Source organism: Poecile atricapillus, chromosome 4 (assembly GCF_030490865.1).
Source record: "Poecile atricapillus isolate bPoeAtr1 chromosome 4, bPoeAtr1.hap1, whole genome shotgun sequence".
Taxonomy (NCBI): Eukaryota; Metazoa; Chordata; class Aves; order Passeriformes; family Paridae; genus Poecile; species Poecile atricapillus.
Window position 1 is genome coordinate 10850961 of NC_081252.1, and position 17651 is coordinate 10868611.

General features: G+C 42.5%; 1 protein-coding gene across 1 annotated transcript; it reads right to left on the reverse strand.

Moving 5' to 3' along the window:
• Positions 1 to 3691: 3691 nt before the first annotated feature.
• On the reverse strand, positions 3692 to 16209 carry PGRMC2 (progesterone receptor membrane component 2). The gene is made up of 3 exons (XM_058837802.1): positions 15835 to 16209; positions 5962 to 6117; positions 3692 to 4912 (listed from the first exon to the last, which is right to left on the reverse strand). Exons 1-3 carry the CDS (start codon positions 16160 to 16162, stop codon positions 4815 to 4817), a joined length of 582 nt encoding a protein of 193 aa, XP_058693785.1. The 5' UTR covers positions 16163 to 16209; the 3' UTR covers positions 3692 to 4814.
• Positions 16210 to 17651: the final 1442 nt, after the last annotated feature.

The window sequence follows — 17651 nt, forward strand, 5'->3', positions numbered from 1 at the left end:
TGACAAACATGGGGCAAAGCAAGGAGAGTGAATACTTCACCTGGCCTCTAGAGCTGCTCAGTGCATTGAGTGAGCTGGACAAAGACACCACCCAAGTCCAGCCACTGCTCTGGCTCCCTCTCAGGAATGCCCCTTCCACTTCCCAAGGTACTGAATCTTCCCCCTCTTCCCTTGCAGATAGTGGAAAAAACAACCCTTGCATTGCTCATGGTTTCGCTGTCTGGCTTCAAGTGGCTCATCATCTCTGATGAGGTCCATTGATGGACCTTGTTGCAGGGCCAGAACTCCGAACACGCATAGCTGTGTATGCAGCATCCCTCCCCATGCCTTTTAGGTCCATTTATTGCAACCTTAACCTATGTCTTAAGACTGGTTGTGTTCTAACAGTGGTCTAGGATTGACCACTTTGCAAGTTAGCTCATCTAAAAATTCTCCTGTGTGCTTGCTGAAGAATTTCTAGGTTTGTCTTTATTTCTTCTGTTGACGAATAACCGTACAAACACTTCAAAACATTGCCCTACCTAAAACCAGATTTTTGTCATGCTCAAAATACTGGATTCTAACAGCTTTCTAAACCAGAAGATTCAGACTGGCTCTTGTTCCTGTTGGAAACCAGATAATGTTTTCCTGCACTGAGCAGAAGTAGCCTGTCTGTGTTTTAACAGGGATTTGGATTGTTGTGGGAGATAAAGCATTAGAATTGGTGGAAAACAGTTTGTATTCATGGCAGCCTCCACGCTGCAGCCTTTGCTTCAGGCACTGCTGAGGTGACAAATGACATTCCCTCGGCTCCAGGCTGAGAGGACACTTAGGATTAGCTGAGAATCTCTTCCTGACAAATCCCAGGGCTACACCAGGCTTGATCTGTCATCTCAAGATTTTTCTTCTCTGCTGTCTTCAGCCTCTGTGCTTTTGGGATTTAAGGTAAACAACCCTTCACCTGCATTTCAGCCAACCCTGGCACACAGGTTCTGTCAAAGCAAGCTTAAACCCCATCTGTGAGCACCTGTTAAGAAACATTCACCTTTAACTATAAATTACAAGCCAGGAGAAGGATTTGCTTTCCATCTGCAAGCTAGTCTGCAAGCCAGAGTTACATTATTACTCACATTAAAGGGGAAAGGAATAAATAGCCAAATCTTTTTCATGTACTATTTCATACAGAGGAACAGTACCTCTTCCTAGAGGAAATAAAACCCCACAAACTCTTACTGTATTGTCAAACAGAATATTGCCAGAGACTCAAACAAAGCCTATGAAAGGTTTAACTGCTCCCTGCCCTTTACAGCAAAGACAGTAAAATCAAACTTACTTTACAGCAAAAAAAAAAAAAAAATAGAAAATAGCTCAGAACTGAGATATTTAAAGTGAAACATAGCAGAGTGCCAAAATGATTTTATGTGCTGTGTCCAGCTCTGAATGATAGTAAATTTAAGCCTTCATCAAGGAAAAGTAGATCTAGCTCAATAAAAAGATACAAACAAGTAAAAAAGCATGTGAGATAATTCTGCAGTCCTTACTGGAAATTCAAAATGTTCAGATCAAGAAACAGCATGGTACTTTTCCAAGGAGATTTGAAAATATATCTCCTGCCAAAATGAAGCATTTTTGGGAAGTGGTGTACAAGATAAGGCAGAAGTGTCAAAATAAATGATGACTAAAACTAATTTAACACCAAGTCTAGCCTAGGAAAACAAGTAATATATTACACTAGAAATGTATTTTGTTTCTGAAGATGAGACATTCTTCCATCAAGACCCTCATGTTGCTTAAACAAAATTTACCACGGTATCAACGTGCCTGTCATTTTACCTAACAGTGATTTTTGACCAAGTGATTGACACAAATGTTCCAAGATTGAACACCTCCATCAAATTTTTATAATAATTGCACTGAAGTTTGGATGGATCTGATGTTATACTAAATTATGCTGTGTGCCAACTTCTTACGGATATGAAAGCTACAGTGTGCTTTAAAGCACTTTTTTTAGGTTGTCAGTTTTAGATCACCAGTGACTTTGTATGTAGGATGGATGAAGTTAATTTAAATCCACTAGACATTAAGCTTATAGAATGTTCTGCTGCCATAGGACAAGTTTTGTATTCTTCATAGTTACCATTAAGGTGCAAAACTCACTCTTTACCCATCTTGTTGTTCAGCTAATCATGAAAGTTAAATTTTAAGCATTGTCCTAAAGCAATTTTAAAACCGCAGCAACAGAACTACACGTAACTTCACTGTGATTAAGCTTCATTGCCTTCTTGATAGCAAGGGAAAGAAAAGGCTGCACTTGGGGTAGTAAGTCACAGCAGACACCAAACTACTCTTCCTTCAAAAGTTACCTTTCTTTCACCAGTAGGAAGTTAGTCCATCAAGTACATACAAGCACTAATGGAGGAGGAGCAGCTAATGCTACAGCTGTGCGTGGTGTAGCAAAACCAACAGCTGTACTGAGTGAAGAGCAGAGAAACAGCAAGTGTCAAGAACTTCCAGCTATGACTTTATAGCAGAAGCTGTAACACAAACATTTCATGTGGAAGCCTGGAGACTAACAACTAATCCGACTTAGGATCCTAAGGGATAGTTGGGCAAGCTGCCTTTTCTTGTTCCACAGCCAGACAAGCTGGGTGCCGTGACGAGGTGCAACAGCTGTGCAATAGCTAAAAGTGAAAGGCGTACTGTAAATGCAGCATAAAACCTTTTATAGTGAAACTTACCTAGAAGAAAAAAAATTCCCCAGTGAAGCATCCAGATACAGAATTGGTGTTTAATTACTCCCAGCCCCTGTCCTATGCAAGGAAGCTTTTATTTATCCTGTTGGTTCCCACTGCTCCATCTAAACCACATATTTCTGTGGTTAGTTACAGCAGCATGCCCAGCATTTCAGCAGTTAGATGATTAGCAGACATCCAATCCAAGCCTGGACACTGCACTGTTGCTCAGCTCGTGACTCAAGCAGACGCCAATTCTTAATGATTTCGCACCTCCCAGGAGTGTCAAACCTCTACAGGAGCCTGCAAACACAACTTCTATGGAGAAACAACTCCATTTCTATTACTTCTTCCATGCCAAAACAGTTCTAATTCAAGGCTGGAGATGAAAGAAAGGGAATTCATTCTGCCTTCTAGGACACGTGAGTTACACACGATTCCACAGAGGAGTTTTTGTTTATTTGTTTCATTTACATCAAAATGAATCTCTTTCAGTCAAATAAGAATAAAAAAAGTAGTCATCCCTGGAATTTCAGAGTTTACAGTTCAACAGCATGTAAAACAAAAGTAGATCTAGCTCAATTTTGTTACAAATTGTAACTGTAGACTTAACACGGGTGAAATCTGCAACCAGAGGTACAAACGTAAGCCACAACGCTGCTGTTCTTGTCCTGTTAATGCCATGTGACATATTCCTTACACTCTATATTACACAGTTACTAAAATGCTTTCTTTGTATCACTTTCCCCTGCACCACCATAAATTCACTGGCATAGGATTAGTCTCTTAAACACAGCTTACCTGAGTAAGTCTTCGAGATTCCTCAACAGCTGGGACTTGAAAGGGAAAATAACTCCACCAGGACAAAGAGCAGTATTGATAGCAGTGGCTGCTTCATCTATCCAAGATTTCTCCCCCTTTTTATTGCATCATATTCCAGCTCTGCTTAACAGCTTCTAGACAAAGTCTGACAGCACATGTGGTATTGTACATGCTTTATTAAAATGGTACTCGTATTTACAATATCTGCAGAAACAATCCCTCCCAAGTCTTGCATTCAGACAGACACACACACAGACACACGCGCGCAACGCCCCTTCACTCTACGGGGGTGTGAAGGCTATGCTCCCAAGAGTTAGGCAGCTTCTGGAAGAGGAGGAAGGGAGACTTTTTTTGTGTGTTTGTATTTCATTAAAAAGAAGCATGGGAGTATGCATTTGGCCATCACAATGCTAATTTAAGTATATGTAGTATTAACATATGGCAGTAACACTGAGTACTCCTCTTTTACATTCTATACACAGAATGACATCAAGGTTTTCCAGTCAACAGAACATTCCAATTCAGTCTCACTGCTGCTTGTAGTGACTATGAAACTGCAATTTGGGGGCTGTCCCTTAAAACAATTCAAGTCTATGTAAGCGAAATAAGGCACAATTAATATTTGATTTGATTTAGAGGATGGAAAAAAGGTGGGGAGGCAGGCTTCAGATAACAGTTGTTGTAGAAGAAACTTTTTTACCCAATCCTTTTGAGAAAAGGATGAATTTTATCCCCATCCTAATCTATGTGGACTTCTCTTAGAGAACTGAAGTACTCTGCTGGGCTACTAACGCCCACATACAAAACAAAATTGGAAATTCACATTTTTAACACCGGCTGCAGTAGTCTAACCTACTGATGCTGATGTGGATGAGTATATCTTTCTTTTAATGCTGAAGGAGAAGACACACACAAAACAAGATTCAAACCTTCCTCTGAGCTTGAAGACTCACGTCTTTTAGAGAGCTTGTAAGGTACACTAGAGTTGAAGGCTTCAGCTTACTGATAAAAAGGAATAACATTTTTGCCTTTAAATCCCTGGCCCCTCTTCACTAACGAAGCCTAACCAGACATTACAAATAAACTGCAACAAAAAATTTGGCAGCACAAAGAATGTCTAGTATTCAAATCTTCATTTGTGAGTATATTATTTTCCTTGTACAAAACCTGTTGAATGTTTTTTCGCAGCAGATGAACTGTACCCAAAGATGCAGGACATTCTGTGATGGGGAATAAGAGGTTGCAGTTCCGAAGGCCCCTGACTTTGGTTGTTTACAAAGTTCATTCCTGTTTAGTGTGATCCTTGGTATCTTCCTCATCTGTGTATTCTGATGGTTCTTCCCCTGGTTTTAGGAGTCTACCTACGTAGTCATATTTTTCTGAAAGAGATTTATGATTCCATTAACAATTAAATACAGCTGCATTTGCTTGCTAGCCCATACTACTGCAAATTCACTTTTTCTCCTACACACTACATTTCTAAATCTCAATCACTGCAATTGATGGTAATTTAGCAGCAAGCTCAGCCTTCTAAAGCAATCTTTCTACCATTACTTTCTCTAACTGTGAGTACTTAGTTTCCATTCTCCTCCAGCTGATCAGGCAAGATTTATCACCCAAGGGCTAAAAACCACTGCTCTTCAATCCTTCAGCCTGTTTTGATTTAAGTTTGTGTGAAAATGCTTCCCCCTCCCTCCAGAGCCGTACTTCCATATTTGCCAGAAATTATTTCAAGATAAACTCATTCAACCCTTTATGTTAAAACAACTCTTAGTCCTAATGATAATTCCATGGCATCCAAAGCCAACAACCTTGAGGAGGAGTTCCACCAGCTAAGTTGATGAGATTTGGGAGTGAAATTCTGTGCTGAAAAGCTAAGAGAACAGTTTTCTTGTATGAAATTAAAAGGTTAAAAAAGCTATAGTGACATATAGTGAAAGCCTCTGTGGAAGAAAGGCCCGAAATCCCTGGTCTGGTCTTAACAAAGTTACATTGCACCCACATGAGGGGGAACCTCACTGCAGTCTGCACCTCCCTTATGAGGGGGACAAGGAGGGGCAGACACTTCACTGTGGTGACCAGTGAGTGACACAACCCCCAGGCTGTGTCAGGGGAGGGCTAGACTGGCTGTTAGAGAAAGGCTCTTGGTCCAGAGGATGGTTGGGCATTGGCACAGGCTCCCCAGGGTCACAGTACCAGCCTGACAGAGTTCAAGCAGTGTTTGGACAATACTCTCATGCACAGGGTGGGATTTTTGAGGATGGTCCTGTACCGGACTAAGAGTTGAAATTGATGATCCTTCGGGGTCCCTTCTAAGCCAGCATATTCTCTGATAATATTACTGTCAACATCTTTAAAACCTTCCCCAAGCCCAAATCAGTAATTTTTATTACAATTATTTCCTTAAGCTGATAATCTGAGAATTTACCTTTAAATTGCATTTCCCACTCTCTTACACTTTCCATCTGTACAGCATTTAAGTCCGATAGGTCATCATATTCATCTCTGAGTGCATCTTTATCTAGACAGAAAGTTGCTAGTCCCCTGGAGGCATCTCTGCCAGCAAATATTCCATATGGACCCTCTGAAAACAAAAAGACAAAATTGATACCTTCACGTCTTTGCTTATAGTGATCAAATCTCAGTTCTTTACGTAGTCTGCCAAAGCCATACATTAAATTTCTGCACTGATGGGAACAGCAGCAGTTTCAATGCCATGGCTGCTTGACATTCAACAGCACTGCAATTCAATCTTTAATATCGCTAGGAGATAAAGTCTGCTGAGAGAAGCAGAACCACGAAAATAGCTTTGAAGGGGTATCTGGAAAAATCCCTGTCAGTTGATGCAAGCCAGTTGAGGCAAATTCCAAAGGGACCAGAGGCTGGAATTCAAAAGAAATACACTTCTATTAAGCAACACATTGAATATTTACAAGTTGGGTATGAACAGAAGCAAACTGCATAGACATCTTAATTAGAAATCCATTATTATAAATAAATAGAACTTAAGAGAGCTAATTAATGATTTCACTTCACTTGCAGAATCACAAGAACTTTCTGCATCTTTTGTGACATTTCTTACTCCTGAGGAAATCATCTCACTTATTTTGGGCAGCAGATCCCCTAGACCCTTAGCCTGTAATGCTCTTGAAAACAACACTAACTGTCACACTAGGAATATGCAGCAACTGCTTCCTCTGTACTTTTTGACCAATGCAAAGCAGTACAAATATCCCAATAAAATTTTGAGCAATGACTGTGAAATAAATATTATTACCAAGAGAAATGGACAATTTGTAAGCCAACAATTTGCAGGGTAAGGTTGGTAACTGGCTTTCCCAAATTTTAATTAACTGAAAGAACTTTAAACATATTGTTATCTTAGATTTTTTTGATCTAAACCCAAATACCTTAAATTCAGATCAATTAAAAAACCCAAACCAATAAAAAAAAAAACAAACAACCAAACAAAAAACCAACCAAACAAAAAAATACACCCCAAAAAAACACACTTTAAAATTTTCTGCACTAACTGCAGCAGCCTAGCACCACAGAGATACCCAAGGCTTGCTACAGAGTGGTCCCTGCTTGGCGGTAAACAGGCCAGAACCCTTCTCTGGCTTACCTCTCAACAGTGGCCGTCAGCCTGAAGAAAAGGCAGCACCCATGGGCAAGAATGAACACAAGCAAGTGGCAACACACTGTCCTTCACCCCCTCTATTGCCTGCTGGAGCACCTCAGACCTCTTCTGCACCAGGATGAGCCATGGGGAATCATTCCGAAAGGCTGGTTCCTCCCAGGCCGCTCGCTCCAGCCACCACACCTATCTGCTCCTGCCGGGCATTGACTCCAGGGCTGAGACACAGGCTGAATGCAGCAGGGAGAATTCCTGAAGCGGGGAACCCGAGTACCATATGGATTAGAAGAAACTACGTCCTCACCAGAACTGGTGTCGTCTCTCCACCCCAGAGTGCTTGGCATTGAAAGCTGCTTACAGTCAAACCTGAGAACAGAAGGTTGTCCTGTGTGCCAAAGACAATTCCCTCGTCTCTCTGGAAATAAACCAACTGATTTCAAAGCACAATTTCACAAGAAGTAGATATTAGAGCATGAACTATCAGCTGGAAGTTTGCACTGTACCAGTCTGACCATAATGAAGAACTGCATCTCTGTGCTCATCCCTTCAGGTATTTAGCTCCAAGAACAGCATTCATGAGAACTACCTCAGGGATCAGGGACTACAAGGTACGGTATTTCAGGGAAACAAAGTCAAGAGGGCCATCTTTCCTATTTGCATTCTGAATTAGGTATTTATTTGAAAAGCAGGATTTAGAGACTGAAATCAATCCTGTACCAATGCACTTGACATGCTCAGTCACTTCCAAAGGACAGGCTAAGAGCCAGCAATGACCATCATCTGCGACACAACACAGAGTTTCTTCAAGCAAAAAATCCTGCTTCAAGCAAAACAGCAATCATTCAAGTGATCTAGCTTTTGATGTTCTGAATGAAGAACATGGGAGCTATAAACAGCTCTTATAAACAGCTCTTACAAATTAATAAATCCTTAAAAGCAATTATAAATTGTTGCTTAGTGACCCACCAACAGTATTATTCTGTCCCCAGTTTTTCCTTTCTCTGAAGTGTTTCAAGCTAATGTGTCCATAAATCCTACTATTTGTAAAAGGTGTTTTCCAAACTCTGGCTAATCAGAGAGTAGCACCCTGCTCCCCTTCCCTTTTACCCTGCATTTAGTGGTTTTCAGAGCTTCTCAGCACCTGCCAAGATGAGTGTCCACCAGCTTGATTCCAATTATTTATATTAAAAAGAGAATGATATTACATTTATCTGTATCAAGCACTGAACATTCTTAAATCTCAATAACACAACTGAAAGCATCAAAACTTTTAGAATACATCAGCTTGCACTAAGATTAATTGATGCAAAATATCTGCAAGTATCTAGTAATCTCAGATGCTATTACACCAATATCTTTTTTCTTTCCTAAAACTGAATTTGAACTTTAACATTCCAGAATGCTTATTACAGAAGTATTCAGAAGTCACAGAGGAATCACCAAGTCAGGTCCAAGCACTCAGTGGAATGCTAACTTGTTAAAACCAACCTTTGGACTTAGCAGACAGCATCTGAAATTCCAGCTCTGCAAATGTAACTTAGAAATGTGTTCTATTCTTAATCCTGTACTAAAAGGTAAATATTGAATTGTGATTATTAGTAAATGGTGCAAGCTTGGCTTCACCTTGGTTGCTAAAGCAGAAGTTCAGAGATCTCAGTATGAGCAATCTACTTCAAGATTTAAAGCTTCCATTCAGGTGCTTTTACACAGAGGTTAACTACAGTATTTTATATTAATACAAAACATAGAGATCTGAGGTTGTGCTCTAGGTCCTAGTTTATTAAGTCACTTTTATATGAAAAACTGGTGCAACAGTCTGAAAAGGCTATTTTGCATATCAGATTTCATTGCACTTGGAGAAGTGTCCAGGAAAGTGCCAGAACAAAAAATCCCAGGGAGAAAATATCCTTCAGGAACATGATTGAGGCAGAGACATCAGTGCAATCCTAGACACACTCCCACGGAGCTCTTTCATGGCCTGATGCAATTTACTCTGCAAGCCCTACCCACAGTCCTTCTTTCCTTTCCTTTTGTCTGCCCACCTATTTAGCCTGGCTCCTGCTGTAAATAATTGATTGCAGCATGACATGACAGACACGTTGAAGAGAGGGCAGGAAGAGCAGTTTGTAGCACAGGAATGCAAAACAAAGCAAGTTTCTGAGACAGTATCACAAAATTTCAGTGGTGTTTTTTTTGCTGTAGCCCCAAATTAGGCATTTCACAGTCAAATATGTCTTTAAAAAATTCTCCTTACACTTCTACTTGGTATAGTACAACAACAAGAGTCAGAGAAATGTCAAAACCAATTGAAGCACATCTGCTACACGTTACTTGGTTATATGGAGGTATGAATCTTCCATAAAGGAAAGCTGTTCCTTGAAGAATGCTTTTCTTCCCATTATGGTTTTCACATTTAAACAACTCTGTTTCAGAGCCTTTGTTTATTTTAGCCCGGAGACTAGTTATCAACCCCACATATTTGCCTGCCTCTCTCCACATCTGTGCCATGTTCATACACTGCATTTCCCCTGTATAAAGTCCTCATCTACCTTACAACTCCACCTTGTATGAAGTACACCCTTCTCTAAGCTACAACACAAGCAAAACGTTGCTACCCACCACCTGCAGAGCTTCACTTCCTTTCAGAATCCTGATAAGAATTTAGTAGCCTTGATGAATTTGACATCCTGTTCAGCCTGACATTTGTCTTTATTCACAATAAACTGGGTACCTTGAGAACTGGTAAAGTTGAAGTCTCTTCGGACCATAAAAATGCATTCAAAGTTTCTGCATCTCCTAGCACTGTTCTGGTTCTCTAATGAAGATTTAATTTCTCTTTTCAAAGAAAAATCTATTCAACCTAAAGCAACACATTAAAAATTCTGAACCATGAAGCTTTTATTTGGAAGCACTGCTTCTAGTCACTTCCTCCAAAACAGGGTGAAGTGGACCTTGGAACAGCACATGTTTCAATTTCCAGCCAGGTTGGTCAATAGTTCCCTCAGCAAAACCTATGCTGGTATCCAACTTCAGAGTATATCCCTGGCTGCCTAAGAGGCTCCCTACCCTTTCAGTTTGGTAGCAGCTTTGTGGGACATCCCAGACCATTACTCCAACACCAGTAACAAAGGTGAATGTTGCATACTGAACTTTGGATTGCTCCAAGGGGCAGCACAGTCCACAGATAGCCACATGTGGACTTTATAGCTAATGAAGAGATAGGTAAGCTAAAAATCGTATTCGTTTTCACAAGATCAAGGTCCACGTGATTTCTCTAAAGAAGCTGTGCAGGTTAACCACAACATTCCGTTTTAAACCAGTAGCTTTGGTTTCTTCAAAGCAATCACCAAATATGCATCTGTGGGCTCCATACACCCAAATTTGTCTGAAATTTAGATACTCATGGACAACGCTTGTTAATCTGTAGACAAGAGTAAGGACTAATCTCCCCTTCATGTAAGTTAAGGTAAAGGGAGACAGGCTACAAAATTATTAACTGTATAATTCAATTGCTTTGCCTACTTTTTCCACTCCAAACTGAAGTGAAACCTTCACTGGCAGTTTCAAATTTTCTAATCTGAATCCTGACACATGTTTGTTCAGTGTTGTATCTTTCATGACAGAATGAAAAAGCTGGAAGCTAGACTAAGCCATTTGGAGATGTAACTTGAAAGCAGAAGGTTTCTAATAACATTTATCACTGGGAATTCAAGGTGACATAATTTTAACTTTAGTGCTCCAGATTTACATGACAAGGAATATATGGGTCAATTTTAACTTACAACTTGCATGGAAATTATGTCTTCTTAGGAAACCAATCCACATGCTAAATGGGAACGAACTCTACAGATGTGAACTCTACATGCTAAGATGGGAACTGCCCAGAAACAGGAGTCTAAACCTGACTCCTCAGGCACAAAGCCAGGGAGTCTCACCCTCTCTTTTGATTACTTGCTTTTTAACTCTGTGGGGAAAAAAAAAAAAGAAAAAAGTGCAAGAATCAATGACCCAATTTCAACTTAAGGGGCACATGACAAGCACTGGTAAGAGAGCCTGTAGGCCACCAGTCAGGAGCTTTCTGGAAGATAGCTGCATTCTTGAGAAGGGCCTGGATTCCCCATCTTGGTTTAGTGTGAAATGCTCTGACCACCAGTTTATTTCCTAATAAGACAAGCAATGCTGGCTGGGTTCAGTGAGGATGATGCTGCTGTGTACTGGACTTAACATTTGCATGTCACTAACAATGATGTCACTATCACATTTCATGTATCTTGCTTTGAGCACACCTGCCTGATTAGGCCCCTCAAACGTAGATGACTCAATGAACTCTGAGGTTTTTTCCAGCCTAATCAATTCTGTGACTGGAACATGATTGGTTTAAACAAGAACTAGGAATTTACACAGACCTATTATGAAACATACAGTTGTTCAAGTTTTAAGGAATATAATGAGGTTGTGAAGAAGGGGAAAAGAAATTTAAAAAACAAGAGAGAGAGATGACGGACACAGAGCAGAAGCAGAGGAGGAGACAGAGTGCTGATCTTCCTGCACAAAAGCACTTTACTGCTCTCCATGAACATGTCCTGAAGGCTCAGAACAACCTCTACCCTGGTAGCAAAGGCACTACTCCCTTTAACCAGAAGTATGGAAACAATCCCTCACCAATATGTGTGTATACACCTTTCGGTTTTACTGCTTCTGGCTGGAACTCCACTTCTTTAACCAGAAATGCTATTTCTCTGAAAAGCTGAATCCCAGGGCGAGAGACACTTCCACTACATAGACAACCAAAAAGAGCTGACAAACATCAGAACCACTGAGAAGACCTTTCACACTTTACAGAAAACATTTCTTTCCCCCAGTCTCATCCTCTGTACTTATCTGTAACCCCTCACACTGTTGTGTTCTTAAGATAAGGCCACCCTTAACAGTATTCTCCAAATACAACGTATGTAGAGTCCCTCCTGCAACATTTCACTCTAACCATACCCTTGGAAAGGATGTATGGAAAAGCACCGTTTCCATGTGGTCAAGGGACAAAGTTCAATTTATGGCCCTCAATTCCAAAGGAAGTCTAACAGCATGAGATTATTTTTATACAAATTATTGGAAAAAATGACAGTTGTTCATTACAACAAAATAGAGGCAGTTTTCCCTCCATGGAAACTGTATTATGATGGAATATTTTTGTGGAACTACTATCTAATCTATTCTTCTTGACAAACTTGGAAAATCAGAAATCTTCATGACATTGTGGAAGACAGGTGAGATGAGAAATGAGTTGACAGTGACAACATACTGCAGTGAAGGAAAGTCAGGAAATTGATTTTTTTAAGATCATGAAACATTAAGAACCAAGAAATGACGTGAACAGTTGCATACTCAGGGTTGCACATAATCTTGCTTTGTCATGCTCAAAGACGCATATTTTTCATAAATGCACAAAGTATTTACTATGTTAATCAAAACCTATTTACAGCATTACCTTGGCATGCAAGCTTAACTTCTAAATATTAAGATTTGCTGACAAAAAGTACACTAACTCTTACAATGCTCTTCTACTGACAAATATACAACCAGAAATCTTGATCCAAACAAACACACAAAGTTCAATGTTACAATAAATGAAAAGTAACAAACTGTGTCTCATTGTAAGATCTAAAACCAACACAGCACACACAGAAGGTATAAATGACTAGACCCTAAGTTATGAGATGTGATTACAGATGGGAAATCGTCCCAATAGAGGTTCTCTTAACAGTCTGCTTATGCAATATTTTTAATAGTGAACCACTAATTGTTTACTTTATTTCTTTTGGAGTTTGTGGATGCTAAAGGGAAAGGCAATTAATTAGAGTTAATAATCAGTCAAAGCATTCTAGGTCACTTACTCACCTGGGCACAAGCAGAAGTGGAATTTAATACACCTAAATAAAGTCTTGAAACAGTGTATTTGCAGGACAAAGCAGCATTTTGGAAAAGAACTTGGCAAGTAAAGTTTTAAATTAAGAGTTCAATGTAAGCAAAGTGGTTTTTTGAGGCACAGACTGTTAAATGTGCACTGTAGCCTTTCTTTACTCGTAGCTAAAATACATTAAGAAATACTGAACACTAACAGGATACCAATGAGGTAAACTGTGGAAGGCTTAAAGAAGACAACATGAGAAACAAACACACACACAAAAAAAAAAAAAAAAAAAAAGAAACATTTGGATTAAATGTTCAAGAAAATTAAGTTTTCAGTCATGGCTGTTTGAAAGGATGGTTTCAACACTCTAACATTATTTAAAAATACCTTAACTGCTTGTATGTAAAGGGCTCTTCAATGAAATGGACAAAAGTGTAACAGGATTTGCTGGACAGAAAATTAAAACCAGGAGAACTTTGAATAAAATCAGAAGTTTGGTGGAAACTTTAAAAACATCTCAATTGTTGGACAAAAATCTGGACTGGATGACAATTTTGTGCATTTTAAACTTTCTGCTGTAAGCAGAAAAAAAAATTAACACCTTGGCATCCAAACTACACTGAAAGAGAAAAAACAGACCATACTATGAAGACATGAGAAGCCACCAGAGCCAGCCACGTTATTAAACATTAACCCAGCCCTCCAGACTTGCTGAAAACTGACAGTGAACCCTCAGCCCCTGCTTCCCACTGCCTTCAAAACTAAAGCACTCTCTCTTCACATCAGTACCTCAACCAGCTACTAAAGGCTCACAGTCAGAGCCTGAAATATCAGCAAAGCCAATGTCCTCAGCTCTTTCTTCTGTTAAAATTTGGCCACGCTTTGTTGGTATGTTTTGCACTTCCCTTGCCATGCTCCAGCTATGAGACATAAAATTTCCATGGGAACTGCTGTGGACATCTGGCTACTCTGGCTGAAGTCTTACTGAAAAGATCTCTACCAGCTGTAGGAGACTTTTCCACCTGAATTCTTTGGTTTTAAAGGCCTGCAAACTACCTACTAGTATTTTTCTTTTCGGCCACAAAACAGTCGCAAGAAAAAATTCCCTGATATGTATCCAAAAAGGGAAACCACGTCAGCATGATTCAAAAATCATCATGTTTGGCAGAGAACACACAGCTGATGATGCACTGGTTGAGCTTTACATGCAACATCCCAAGTTACAGGCCTGATAGACAAAAACGATGTCACTTTTGTTAGAAAAAGGCAATCTTTCACTACAGGGACAAAAAAAAAATAAAAAAGCTTTTGTCCCTCTCTATGAAAAGCTTGAAGCACTGCTTTTAAGGAAACTAGCTGCTACCAGTTATCAAAAAGCAGATTGATGTCCTAGAACATTAAGTTTTAGCTTCCTAACAATACTAGGCCTCCAAAGGTTGACAGTGTGAACCACTGATGGTATCTGGAGAGGAGAGCCTAACATTCAAATGAAGTTTGATACACAAAAGGGAGAAAGTGAGTATTTAGATCATGGTTCAGTATTATTTCACAGAGCACTCTGTCAGCTTACTGGTGTTTTAAGAGTTTCATGCAGCAAGTGTGTTACCTGTATTTTATGTCAGCATACAGGTCTCAGTTTAAAAACTCCTAAATAAGAGAGACAAAAGAACTAGCCTGATTAAGTGTCATGAAAGCTGCAGCTCACCAGACTGCATTTTCTCAGCTTTACTGGTTAACAAACAACATAAAGCATGGCAAGGTACTTTGGATTCCACTGAGAACTTTTACAGCACCCAGCCAAAAAAGCATTTCAATTCAATTACAGCAGTTTCACTTTTTGCAACTGGTATCACAAACTTTGAGCGTAAAGTAGTCACAAAATTCTAGCCCAGTTCAACCATAGAACTGCTTGTCCTTTTCCTGCCAAGAAACAAAGTCTTGTAACAGGCCAGCTTTGTATTTTAATTTTTGTAACTTCAATTATTAAATAATAATAAATGATTACTTCACTTGAATTGTTTCCTGGGGGAGCGGGAAGTATCCTCTCTCCCCTCCACCCCTTTCACAAGGAAGATTGCCATGCCTACTATGAAAACTCCTGCATAGTTTGATTACAGCAAGTTTTCCAAACCACCATTGTTTAAAGAAGAAAATTATCAGCAGTCGTAAACCTCATTTCCTTTGGCATCAGTCTTGAACACAGTGCTCACCAGTAAGTTTACCCACCTCATTATTAAGAATGCTGTTTATCATGAGAAAATATGCTGCAGTTTCACAGTGTACAAGGTGAACAAAAAACCAGAACATTTATTTGAAGCTCGCTTTTCTGAACCTTTGAAATACACATTTCCTCTCCAAAGAGGAGTGCTGTCTGTCTGTTTACGAGATTGCCTCGATTTCTGCACTCTTCCCAACAGCAGCAACATTAGTCCCAGAGCTCTCCTTGCCTATCTCTATCCTGACTAAAAGTCACACTCAATACTGCATTTACACCTAAATAAATAACCAGCTGGTTGGTTTCCTCTCCTGAGCCGTAAGCGCTAGAACGAAGAAAGCACTGCTCAGCTGCACTTGAGAAACCTACTAGAAGAGACAGAAGGGGAAAAAAAAAATAGAATTAAGCATGGCACATCCAAATCAAGGCATCTGGGAAAATGACGGCTGCCTGAGGAGAACCCAGACACGCTGAGCATCACCAATCTAACACCGCCGGTGGATCCCAGGCCGGGACTCCCCCCATCCCCCCGCCGTCTCACCGGGCCCGTAGAACTTGCTGCCTTTGGTCACGTCGAAGACTTTGCCGTTGACAGCCAGGAGGATGCGAGGGTTGCGAGCGCCGTCGAACTCGCGCAGCTGCTCCAGGGAGAAATCCCGGCGCTTCATGCGCGGCAGCGCGGCGGCCTCGCCCTGCCGGGCCGCGCCCCCCGGCCCGCTCCGCGTTCCCCAGCGCAGGTACAGCCGGTAGGCCGCCAGCAGCGCCAAGGCCAGCAGCCCCACGCTCAGCAGCATCTCGCCGCCCGCCACGACCGCGCCGCTCGCCCGGCCGCCCTCAGTCCTGAGCCGCCCCTGCCCATCGTCCGCCATCGCTGCCCGGACAGCGCGCGCCCGCCCGGGACACGCCCGGCCACGGACACGCCCCCTCCCGCCGCCCCTCCCGCTTCCCATTGGCCGCCGGCCCGAGCCGGCCCCGCCCCCTCCCGGCTCGCGCCCCGCCGGCGAATCGGGACGCGGGCACGCCCCGCGCCGAGCCCAACGGCGCGCGCGCGCCGCTCGCGCGAGAGGCGCCTCTGCCTCCAGCGCGCGTGCGCGCGCACCGCCCTCCCCCTTGCCTTCCCCCCCCCCCCCCCCCCCATCCCTGCTCCCCCCGCGCGCCCAGGTGGCGTTGGCGGGAGCGGCGGGGGCGGCGCGCGGGCGGGGGGCGGCGCCGCGGCCGTGCCGTGCGGGGTCGCTCGCGCCGCCGCCTCACGGCGGAGGGCGGGAAGCGGCGGGAGGGTCTGAGGACGCCGCGTTAGACCCGCGGGGCGGCGGAGGGGGGGGAGCGGCCGCAGGAGCGACCCGTCCCCGCCACCGGGGTGGGGGTCGAAGGCCGGCGGCGTTTGGCCACCGCGGTGCGGCCACGTCGTGCAGCGCCCGCCGGGCAGCTGCTGAGTGAGCGACACGTCTGCCTGCGCAGGGCTCTGAGGCGGCGGCGCTGCCCGCTCGGGTGACCCAGGGCCGGTCTGTGAGGCGGAGGCGGTTCAGGGGGTTGCTTGATGCACCTCGCTGCTTAGGGTGGACCCGCTCTTCCATTTCTGGCTGTCATAAAATGGGGTGCTTGCTAACAAAAGGGCTGATGCACTGGGATCACCCACGCTGCTGTGAAATGTATCACTGGCAGCACGTAGATGGCTCTCGTATACCTCGTTGCGTACTACCTGTGCTCCTCCGGAGTGAGCTCGCTCAGTTACGTGGGGAGAAAGACTTAAAGGTTTTATTGTTTCCAAGGGGGGAGATGGTGCGTGTAGATAGTCTCAGCAGGAGCAGAGAAGACAAAGACCTGGAAGCAGAATGAAGGCCTTCTGCATCTCTCACTTTGTGAACGTGTTGCCAAGCAGCACTGACCATCTCATCGGGTAACACAGAAGAGGCACTCCATGGATGCGTAACAGGGCTCAGGGAATGGAAGCCTGGCTCAGCAACTCTCCCTGCGGCTGGAATGTGATACTGGGAGTACTTCGGGCTTGAGAAACGCCGTTAATCCACGTAACTCCGCGATGCTGAAGCATCCCTGCCTAATGGCAGCTTGAGGAGTAATTCACAATCATGTAACTCGCTTGGAAAACTCAAATGTTTTCACAAAGCTGGGAGGACAGTGCGAGGGACTAAACCCAGTGGGAAGTAACATTGAGGATACTTGGCATTTTCATGAAGCCCTGAGTTTTCAACACCCTATGTAATGATTAGGTGTTTAATCTTCTGCCCTCTGAGCCGGTTCAGTAATGACTACCTCTGTGAGGAAACAGGATAAAGTTCTTGCTAGTTAAAGACCTGCAATTTAAATACTTATCACTATTCTCCTTAACCCAGCAGTCTG

Bases quoted from the DNA above. Each gene is read 5' to 3' on its own strand.
- PGRMC2 (XM_058837802.1), bottom strand. From the start codon at position 16,162: ATGGCGGACGATGGGCAGGGGCGGCTCAGGACTGAGGGCGGCCGGGCG. The intron at 6,118-15,834 runs GTGAGACGGCGG...TTTTGTTTTCAG, and splicing joins CAGCAAGTTCTACGGGCCCG to AGGGTCCATATGGAATATTT. The intron at 4,913-5,961 runs GTAAATTCTCAG...AATCTCTTTCAG, and splicing joins GTGGGAAATGCAATTTAAAG to AAAAATATGACTACGTAGGT.